The sequence below is a fragment of the Triticum aestivum genome, chromosome 6A (assembly GCF_018294505.1).
Source record: "Triticum aestivum cultivar Chinese Spring chromosome 6A, IWGSC CS RefSeq v2.1, whole genome shotgun sequence".
NCBI classification, from domain to species: domain Eukaryota; kingdom Viridiplantae; phylum Streptophyta; class Magnoliopsida; order Poales; family Poaceae; genus Triticum; species Triticum aestivum.
In genome coordinates, this window is record NC_057809.1 from 251,710,741 (window position 1) to 251,722,091 (window position 11,351).

The 11,351-nt window shown below is 42.7% G+C and overlaps 1 protein-coding gene across 1 annotated transcript; it reads right to left on the reverse strand.

The window, feature by feature from the left end:
- Positions 1-5,303: 5,303 nt before the first annotated feature.
- On the reverse strand, positions 5,304-11,120 carry LOC123127387 (far upstream element-binding protein 2). Its single transcript, XM_044547064.1, has 7 exons — positions 10,686-11,120; positions 9,639-9,757; positions 9,352-9,537; positions 9,167-9,262; positions 8,919-8,990; positions 8,486-8,602; positions 5,304-6,666 (listed from the first exon to the last, which is right to left on the reverse strand). The coding sequence occupies exons 1-7, from the start codon at positions 11,026-11,028 to the stop codon at positions 5,545-5,547; spliced, it is 2,055 nt and encodes a 684-aa protein (XP_044402999.1). The 5' UTR covers positions 11,029-11,120; the 3' UTR covers positions 5,304-5,544.
- Positions 11,121-11,351: the final 231 nt, after the last annotated feature.

Consider the following 11,351-nt stretch of genomic DNA (forward strand, 5'->3'; position numbering starts at 1 on the left):
TATCTGCCTGAGGCTACTGCTGAAATGGAGAACACGTTGATTGAGTACACCGCAAACAACGTGTTTGGCGACTTCGACTAGTCCCTCAATCTCCTAGTGATCTACTTAATTATGTCCATTTGTGATGATTGTAATAAGAACATAAGTTTGTTGTTGTCTTTATATTGTATTGTATCAGCACATTTGATATAATAAAGATTGTATTCTATATATTACTATGAGGTTTTCTTATTGAAAATTCTTTGTTTTATATAGTTTTCTACGGGGACAATCCGATGGAAGAGGAATTATGCCTTGTGGACAGTGGTGCCACAAACTCCATACTGAGGGAGATGAAATATTTCCAAACTCTGACAAGACGAATGGAGATATTCTAACTATCGCTGGACGCGATACTGTGATTGTTGGTACTGGACGTGCCATACTCACCCTCCCAAGTGGTACATATGTGACAATTGAGGATGCTTTACTGTATCCCGATTCTGCACGTACCCTGATCAGTTATCGAGATATCCGTAAAAATAGTTTTCATATTGAAACCCATGAAGACAACAAAGAGGAGTATCTACTCTTTACTAAAGATGACGGATATGGCAAAAAGGTACATGAGAAAATTCCTTCTCTGTCGTCTGATTTGTACTATACGTACATCATACCCGTGGAACATGTTGCATACAAAGTAATTTTTTAGAATGTTAACGCATTCCAAACCTGGCATGATCGCCTAGGCCATCCTAGAATAGGGATGATGAGAAAAATTACTAGCAATTCCATTGGTCATAATTTGCTTGAGTCAAAATTTCCTCAATCTTCTGATTTTGTGTGCCACGGGAAAGCTAATTTTGAGGCCCTCACACCTCAAAATACAAGCTGAACCACTTCAGTTCCTTGAACGTATTCAAGGAGACATTTGTGGTCCCATTCAAGCATTATCTGGACCTCTCCGGTATTTCATGGTTCTGATTGACGCATCTACACGATGGTCACATGTGTGTCTTCTATCCACATGAAACCATGCATTTGCCAAGATAATGAGGCAAGTCATTAAGTTGCAAGCCCATTATCCTGATAGTCGAATTAAGTCAATTCGAATGGAAAATGCTGCAGAATTCTCCTCACGTGCTTTCAATGATTATTGCATGGCTTTGGGGATTGAAGTTCAGCACTCTGTTCCATATGTCCATACACAAAATGGTTTGGCTGAAGCATTGATTAAGAGGATCAAACTCATTGCAAGACCTTTGTTGACGAATTGCAACTTGCCAACCTCTTGTTGGGGTCACGCTGTTTTACACGCTGCTGACTTGATACAATTGAGGCCAACTGCATATCACAGTTCTTCCCCTCTGGAATTGGTACGTGGAAATCCTCCAAGCATTTCCCATCTGCGTAAGTTCGGATGTGCTGCATACATCCCGATCTCACCACCACATCGGACATCTATGGGCCCACACAGGAAGTTGGGGATCTATGTGGGGTACAAATCGCCGTCGATTATCAAGTACCTGGAACCCCTGACTGGGGATCTGTTCACAGCCCGTCACGCTGATTGCATATTTAATGAGGAACATTTTCCGGCATTAGGGGGAGATTTCAAGTACCAGAAAGAATGCCCGGAAATTGATTGGAATGCTCATTCCATTTCATCCTCTGATCCACGTACCCATGAGACCGAACTTCAAGTTCGGAAGATCATTAATTTGCAACATCTTGCAAATAATCTGCCAGATTCATTTACTGATCTGAAAGGTGTTACAAAATCCTTAAACCCGGCCAGAAACGCGCCAGAAAGAGTGGAGGTACCAATAAAAACCACTCAACTCCCTATTCCTAAAAAGAGGGGGAGTAGTACGGCCTCTGACCCGGAGCATGCTTCTAGCAAGCAGCAAAGGAAATCGAGGAGAAAAACCTCGGAGTCAGTAAATGCAGGTCAACTCAACGTTGACAAACACCTGATGGGTAGTATACACCCAGTGGAAGGGCAACCTCCACAACCCAGTTCCAGTGTGCACAAACTGACTGGGACATCGGAACACCCAGACTCGATCGTATTGGGAAATCACGAAGAGTCACTAGGGGTGCAGGAAATTTCCATCAACTATGTTGATTCTGGAGAATCATTTGACCGTAAGACTACGACTGTCGACATATATTTTGCTGAAAAGATTGCAGATACCCTTCTCACTGATCATGATCCAAGGTCTATCGTTGAGTGCCAAAAGCGCTCCGACTGGCCTAAATGGAAGGATGCAATCCAAGCAGAAATTGCCTCGCTTAACAAAAGAAAGGTATTCACTGAAGCAATACCTACACCTCCCAGTGTTTTCCCTGTGGGATTCAAATGGGTTTTTCTCCGGAAACGGAATGAGAACAATGAGGTGGTGAGATATAAAGCAAGGCTCGTAGCACAAGGTTTCACGCAGAAACCCGGCATTGATTTCACTGAAACATATTCTCCAGTAATGAGTGCAACCACTTTCCGATATCTTATATCTTTGGCAGTGCAAAATCGTCTATCTATGCAGTTGATGGACGTCGTGACCGCATATCTTTACGGGTCACTAGATTCGGACATATATATGAAGGTTCCTGATGGAATCTCTGTCCCGAATAAAAATGCAAAACGCAACATGTATTGTGTAAAGCTGAATAAGTCATTATATGGCTTAAGGCAGTCGGGACGGATGTGGTACAACCGACTCAGTGAGTTCCTTCTTCAGAAAGGTTACTCCAATAGTGCTGATTGCCCATGTGTTTTCATCAAGAAGTCCTCTACAGGATTTTGCATCATTTCTGTGTATGTTGATGATCTCAACATCATCGGCAGCACACCAGACATTGATGAAGCACGCAATCACCTAAAGATGGAATTTGAGATGAAGGATTTGGGTAAAACCAAATTTTGCTTAGGTATTCAACTTGAGCATCTTCCCTCAGGAATCATGGTACACCAATCTGCCTATATCCAGAAAATATTGGAGAAATTCAATATGGACAAATCCTATCCATCTAAAACTCCCATGGTGGTTCGATCTCTAGACGTAGAGAAAGATCCGTTCAGACCAAGGGATGATGGAGAAGAGGTGTTGGGACCTGAAGTTCCATACCTTAGTGCGTTGGAGCGCTTATGTATCTTGCAAATTGCACAAGACCTGATATTGCATTTGCAGTGAATCTACTTGCTAGACATAGCGCAGCTCCCACCAAACGTCATTGGTCTGGAGTGAAGAATATCTTTCGATATCTCCAAGGCACAAAGGATCTTGGCCTATTTTTCCAGTTCCAGAAAAATCAGGACTCTGATGTGATTGGATATGCAGATGCCGGCTATTTGTCTGATCCCCATAATGCCAGATCTCAGACCGGCTTCGTGTTCCTACATGGTGGCACTGCTATATCATGGAAGTCTTCGAAACAGACTCTGGTGGCAACATCTACCAATCATTCTGAAATAATTTCATTATTTGAAGCAACATGCGAATGTGTATGGCTTCGCAGAATGATAAACCACATACAACAGTCATGTGGAATGGGTTCGATAAAATCACCTACCATTATCTATGAAGATAATGCGGCCTGTGTTGCGCAGATGCAAACAGGATACATCAAGAGTAATATCACCAAGCATATTTCTCCTAAATGGTTTTTCCCCCATAATCTTCAGAAAAGCGGGGAAATAAGCATTCTGCAAGTCAAATCATGCGACAACCTTGCTGATTTATTTACCAAGTCTCTACCAAATTCTACATTCCAGAAATGTGTTCATGGAATTGGTATGCGAAGACTTAGGAACTTGCAGGTGTCAGGGGAAGTCTCTTCTTGAGATATCCTCATTTTAATGACATCACATTATGCTATCTTTCTTTGTGAGTATATGTTTTCAGGATCTCATCAAAGATTTTATGAAGAACCTTTAAAGGAGAATCTTTTAAGATGATAGAGCTTCCCGAACAATCGCGAAGATGATCTACATGGTCAAGCGTAGATTAGGAGGAATGTTAAAAATAATTCTATAATTAGGGGGAAAATCTCCCCTTGCCCAACCGTCGTTGCGGTTTGTCCCGCAACCGACGCCTCCCTTCAATCTCCTGGAACCGACGCCTCCTCAAGGGATCGTCGTGTCTCTTCGAGACATATAAAAGGGGGCTTGTAACCATCGATCAAGAAATTCGATCATTCTGATTCAAAACAGTTGGGGCTGATTGTATCGTTCTATGGTAATTTTTGGCAAGTGCCACAACTCATTTTTTTCATATGGTTTCAAGCTGAAAGATCTCCGTATAGTTCTATGTCCGCTCCTAACTACTCCTGGTTTTCTTTCAAAAATGGAAACCAACATTCTGAACAAAAAAAATAAACAAAGAAGAGTAAACAGATTCTATGGGAGTCATTCACAAGGGAAACAGCACAATCGCATCTAACTCAAGTAAAAAAACAAATAATTCAAGAATCAAAAAACAAAACCTCAGTGAAAACAAAGAGGAAACAGCATAATGATGCGTATTGAAACCAGAAGAAACGCGAATCAACCTGTGGTTACGTTGATTAGGTGGACAGTGATGACGAGGCGCTTACGGTGACTTCGTAAATCTTAAGATGATATGCCGGCTCAGTCTCTCGGAGGTGCTCATAGGGGTAGGGTGTGCGTGTGTAAGTTCATAGGGGTGAGTGTATGCGCGTGTATATGAGCGCTTGTGTCTGTACTGATGCTCAAAAAACAAAGAAACCAAAAGAAACATTGTACATTGGTGCTCAGAATCTATGGATGTATTTTCGCAAAAAAAAAGATTCATCATTATATGAATGTATAGATGTCGGTAACAAGGATTTCCCGTCAGTACGAGGAATGTTTTATAATCACCGCACCAAAAAAAGGCTCGATTCACTCATCAACAAAAAAGGAATTTGGGAGCAAGCGTAACCCAAGATCGATCTGGACGGATTAGTGCTCTAAGCACCACCTGAATACATCTCAGGAGCGTTGTAAACTACTCCCTCCGTTCCTATATACTCCCTCCGTAAAGATACATCCCTTTTATTCATTTCTGGGACAAGAATTTCCAGACGGAGGGAGTATAAGTCTTTTTAGCAAAATGAATGAGTCTGCATTCTAAAACATGTCTACATACATCCGTATGTTATAGTAGGATGCAAGAACAGCAGCAGAGCCAATGAAACAGTGATCCCCACATAACAATGTGAAAACATCAAATGAAAGACAACAAAGTATGAGGCTCAAGTGCCTGCTAGAAATTGATGTCAAATACATATTTCATCCACATAACTATAATAACACGTTAAGCTGCAAAACTGAACAGTTGCATTTCAGTATCCAAAGTATAGGTCACATTATGCACCAGCGATCACAAGCACAGCAGTACATGCCATACGCAAGCAGCAAAACCAGGATATAATATAGCAATATATAAAGTTCACAAGCAAGCAATAAAAAGTAAGATAACATGGATAGAGTGAGGATTATACTTCAAGCAGCAGAGCCAACGAAACCAGATTGCAGATGCAGCTGAGGCAGGAGCAGGCAGCTCAACTCGGAGAAGTTTGGGGGGCACCACTGTTGGCAGGAGCAGGAGCGGCAGTTGCTGTGGTAGGGGCAGGTGCGGCGGCAGATTGATCCTGGGAAGCAGCAGGTGCTGTAGCTTCAGTAGAATACGCTGTAGGCTGCCCATAGCTACCAGTAGCATAAGGATCACCGTATGACTGCTGCTGGCCATAGCCTGGCTGGCTAGCAGTGGGTGCACCAGGGTAAGGCGGCGGTGCACCATAGCCTTGCTGACTGTATCCATACTGCCCATAACCAGCCTGAGCAGGCGGTGGCTGTCCATAAGTAGGAGCAGATGAAGGCGGCTTCTGAGCCTGCGGAGGCTGCCCATAAGCACCCTGACCGTATGCGCCCTGTGGTGGTGGCTGCGTACCATAACCAGGCTGTGTATGTGGAGCAACGTATCCAGATGGAGGGGCAGAACCTTGCACTGGGTAGCTTGATGCAGCAGCACTAGTAGGTGGTTGGCTAGGATAACCCGGTTGGCCTCCAGAGGATGGAGTGGAAGCTTGCTGCCCTGGAGATGCTTGACCAGCACCACCTGGACCACCATAGCTAGGTGCAGTACCATCCTGAGTTGAGTTAGCAGCTGATCCATAGCTCTGCTGATCATATCCAGGCTGCTCCGAGTAAGACTGCTGCTGCCCCTGGGTCTGGTAACCAGAGTAGTCATAAGCTTGCTGCCCACCACTCTGCTGAGAGTAGGTAGAATCACCATACCCTTGTGAAGCATAACTAGCAGGAGGCTGGCTGTAATTGTAGTTGCTAGCATCAGCAGGTGCAGCAGTTCCAGTGGCAGATTGTTGCTGTTGGGGTTGCTGCTGTTGGTTATAGTAGTCATAACCAGCGGCAGAGGGGGCCTGCTGTGATTGCTGGTTTGAAGACTGATCCCACCCTGTCTGATAACCTCCAGATGCTGGAGGGTAGCTGCCATAAGGTTGCTGGCCATACTGTGGTGGCGCACCAGGATAAGGTCCAGGCTGCATGTAACCATAACCAGGCTGTTGTGTTGTTGGTGCACCAGGCGCACCCCAGTTTGCCTGAGGACGAGGAGGGCGGTAGCCCTGCTGAGAATAGCCACCTGACATTGGATTTCTGGCACGATTCTGCAAAAATATAGTTTGCACATCTGTATATGTATAGAACAAAAACATGCAATGTACCATGCAGAACGAGTGCAAACCAGACAAAACATATCCAAAAACAAAGCAACATAATATACAGAAATTCCAGAACCACCAAGAAAAATAGAGGGGTCAACTCACCGAGCAAGATTCTCAAGCAACATTGCTGATGCCCATCTAGCGTCTCCCATGTGCAAAACTATGGGAGATAATGAAGATTGGGCAGCTAGACAAACATATATATACATATTGAATAGCAATAAAAGATTGCCTTGCAGTTTATAGATGTTGTAAAATCAGTATTATGTGGAACATCTACTTGTATTGCTTAATGACACACCATACACAGCAGCAGTTCTTTTGACAAGTCTCCTCCAACAAAAAATTATATTATAGGTGAACAAATGAATGTCAAAGAAAGGATTCAAGCAAAGTTTTTAAGGAAGCTTGGTCGTGTTAACCTGAAAAGTCAACACAGAGAAAATATATACAAGCAAACAGAACACGATAGATTCATGCGAGGTATCCTGCATAATCTTTCCAAACTACACAGAACACATATGAACTTTTTTGCCTAGTCAATAAACTGTAAGGTTCTTAATTGTTACATGTTGCTCCCAGATGGTGGTGTTAGCAACAGGAAAAAAGGACTAAACATTAAGCATCAAAAGTATGAAGGGAATAATGCAAGAATGATATCTAGACCCTGAGTGAGCAAAAATATCAATAGCCAAAATAACAGCTACAACAGTGCACGGCCCATCATGTAAGTGTGCACAATGATCACCTGTATAGAGTATTGCACAAGCTATCCCCAAAAGATGTAAAGAAATACCAAATGAAACTTTGAGAGGACAAGCACCAGGTACATGAATATAAACTATTTACTTCCATTTTGATAGAGGGACCAGGCATGTTTCTGGATGTCTGTATTCTATTGTTCAAAAAGTCGATTGAATTTGTATTTGAATTCTAATGGTATAACACATGAACCCTTTATACCCAAACAGAGGGAGTAGTTCATAATTTTATCTTTCATCCATGAGCATCAAGTATATTAACATTAGGTAGTAACAAACCTGGCTCCAGGATTGATTGCAGCCCTCAGAACTAGTTACCAACACTAATTTGGCCTTATGTCAGTTAATGATCAGACAGTATATCCTGGGATATATGGATAGCACCACAAGCACCGGTATGATATGTAGTAAAGATGCTGTGATAGGATATCAACTTCCTAATGGACGTATGGATTTGCCAGTATTTAACTGTGAGTGTTTAAATATTTCTTATATTTTCAGCAGACTCCACAGAGCAGAGAAGCTAATAACAAAGAGACTGGGCAAATTACAAATACAATTTCAGATTCGGTGTGCGTCTCTGAACATCTCAGAAGCAAGCACACAATTGTACTCCCTCCGTTCCAAAATAGATGACTCAACTTTGTACTAACTTTAGTACAAAGTTGGGTCATCTACTTTGGAACAGAGGGAGTATAAAGCATACAATCGTGTCAAAGCTAAATTGCTGCTGCTCCACGACCATCTTTTTTTACTAGACAACCCATTGAGAAAAAGTTTTGACATGTACATTTGACAAGAATATAGGGCATATCATAACTAAAGAGAAGAATTCAAAGCAAACAATGGAAAAGATAGGTCAAGTAGGGAAATATAAATCAGGACAAAAACACAGTATGAAGTACAAAAAAATGTAATCAAACCCACATGATTTAAACACTGGTAAATAACAAATAGCTGCACCAATTAGGAAGTGGCATGAAAAGAGAAAGAAAGCTGACCTCACTAGTGACCTCACTCACAAGCTGCTTTGCTATTTCAATTTGCTCTGCAGTACCATCAATATACAGTATTCTTTCAGTTGAAGTATCACCAGGAGGCAAATGCAAAGGAATGACCTGCAAAAGGATTTGTGAGGACAAATGAAATATTACTATTATTATTACTAATGGAAATGATTACAAAATATACAATACTGATTAACAAGGAGATGCAGGTGTGAAAGGAGAATAATAGAACAGAAAGTTACTAAGACAAAAGGAGCATGAGTTCTACTTATAATTGAGCAAACTCAGAACTTGGATTCTAATTTACTTGCTAAATCATAAGAAAACTGGAAAAAAAAAGGGCAACAACAGAACACATCATGCAGTGCTAAGTAACTTTCAGCTAGCAAATTTATGTTCAGACTTCGCAATAAGAATTTTCACAAACCTGTATACGAGCTTGAGATTTGGCCTGCATGGATTTTATAGTCTCACCACCCTTACCAATAACCAGACCCACCTGAAATAAGAAAAAATCATCAAGACATGGAAAGGAATAGGCAAGGTTTTTTACCACCAAAGAAACTGGTTCGTGAAGCTGTGAAGCTTACAAGGCACCCTCATTGCTATATTGGGGTGTGGTATGATTTTCAATGTCTGACAAGCAATCCCAGTTCTAGAAAGCAGCCAGTTTACCTTATTGTTAGCAATTTGCATTTGGAATTGCTCAGCACCAGGTTGAGGTGCGTTGTACTTCCGATTAGAGATAGTGCCAGATGATCCAGCATCAGCCTGCAGAAGGTCACATGACACGTATGGTTGAATAAATGAATGCCCAACTAGATGTGAAGTCCTGACCATAAAAAAAGGTAGCACGGTACCTCTGCAAGAACATCAATTATCAACTGCTCAGCTCTGTTTATCTGGTCAGGAGTGCCCGAAAGATCGACCGATCTTGTCTGTGAGCCGGGTTGAACATCCATGTCCCTTGTTACTTGGATCTTTGCCCCTGACTGAGCTTGGAGATGCTTTATAGTTTCTCCAGCTTTTCCAATGATAACACCAACCTAAAAGTCAAAGAACATAAGCAAAAGAACTGCACATCATGCAACCTTCTATCAACTTCATGAATCCAAAAACCAAAAGAGTAAACTACCAAGTAGCATACCCTTCCATTTGGGATATCAATCTTTTTTGTTGTACTGCCACTCTGGTATCCACCACCATATGAAGAATACTGATGTGAGTTTCCTTGAGAAGATAAGGATGGGATGGAAGAAGCATGGCCTGGAAACAAAAGAGCAACACATTATACTACTGATAGCTGCGGATCTGTTAAGTGAGAAGAATAACCTTCACATGAACAACATAAAACAGGACAATAAACAGATGTCAGTACATAAGTAACAAACTAATAACGTTCAGAGCTGCCTGAAAATATTACAGGAAATCACATCATCTATGTGCCACATGAGATAATCATATATTTGGCTCTGTGCCGATAGACAATCATGAAAGCAGTATATTGATGTTTTTGCATTTAACATGCAAAAAAGAGAAAAAATGAACCACAGAAACTATTGTCATTTAGCGGCCATGACTCTTACGAACATAATATCATTTGTTGCATCTAGCAGACAGGTGCTAGTTCCACAAGACCTTGATTAAAATATTACATGATATAGCAGAATCAAGCAATGGAAACTACTGATCTACACAAGATATATTTGTTAGAATTATTAACAAACACTACTAGCTATCCTTATAAACCCATAATAAATATCAGTTTTGCTAAAGCACATCTAGATGTGCCATAAGTATTGCACATCTAAGTCCTGTATCATTGATCTTACACAAAGATTCGTGTGGGTATTTTCTTTCCTCTTTTTCTTTTTCTTTTTATGCTTGATTAAGTTACTTAGATATGCCCTAGAGACACACAATTTGGAGATCTAAACTTCCTCATGAGGATAACGAAATCGCTACGAGTTCTGTTGTTGCCTAGATCGTAGCACGCCTAAGCTTTAGCCTAGGCGGGCTATTTACTTCAACTGCTTCCTGAACATGTCGCTAAATCGAACGGACCGCATAGCTGTACTCAGCAGCTAAGGAACAAACTAAATAAACAGCATAACAGCAGCCGCGACCACAAGCACACAAAAAACAGATCTCCCGATCCAATAAGTGTTTCACTAGATATAGCCAATATACTCACCACCACCGGCTGAGGACGAGAATCCGAGGCCGCCACCGCCGATACGGCCACCGCTCCCCAGGGAACCCCCTCCTCCCCCACCGGTGCCCACGTCGTCATCGCCATTGTCGACGCGGGGACGCTTCGCCTCAGCGGCGCTGAAGAGCCGAGCTGCGATCTCCTGCGCGCGCTGCTTCGCGAGCTGGATCTCGTCGGGAGGCGGCGGCACAGTGTTGTACGAAGATGGCACCGGGGCACCGGCAACCGGCGGCGAGGCGGGCGGCGGGCCGGAGGAGAATCCCGTCCGGCGCGGCGGCGGGGAGTCGTCGTACTTGCGCTTGGAGGAGTAGTGGTCGTCGGCCATGGCGGCGGGGGAACTAGGGTTAGGGTGGTGGCGGCGAGAAGCACGTTTTTGTGAGGAGCGGAGGGATAAGACGGCGCAAAACGGAGAACCCTAGAGCGCAGCGGGGATGCGTATTTATAGGCTACCTCGAGGATTTCACTAGTTCTCTGTCTGCTCAGTTTTTTCTCTAGTTCTTCCGGTGTTATGATGATATTTTTTAACGGTATCGATAACTCCCGAACGTGCCATATTTTCTCTTCTCAAGCTGAACGCCGTCTACGCATCGACCTTCATGGAGTGAATCTTAGCGTACACAGGTGCCATGTAGGTCAGCTGCCGCCGTT

What these genes read in the sequence shown, in the direction of transcription:
- LOC123127387 (XM_044547064.1), bottom strand. Translation starts at nt 11,028, where the DNA reads ATGGCCGACGACCACTACTCCTCCAAGCGCAAGTACGACGACTCCCCG. An exon ending in CTCGTCCTCAGCCGGTGGTG is followed by an intron (nt 9,758 to 10,685) that starts GTGAGTATATTG and finishes TTTTGTTTCCAG; the next exon opens with GCCATGCTTCTTCCATCCCA. An exon ending in AATCTCAAGCTCGTATACAG is followed by an intron (nt 8,603 to 8,918) that starts GTTTGTGAAAAT and finishes ATCCTTTTGCAG; the next exon opens with GTCATTCCTTTGCATTTGCC.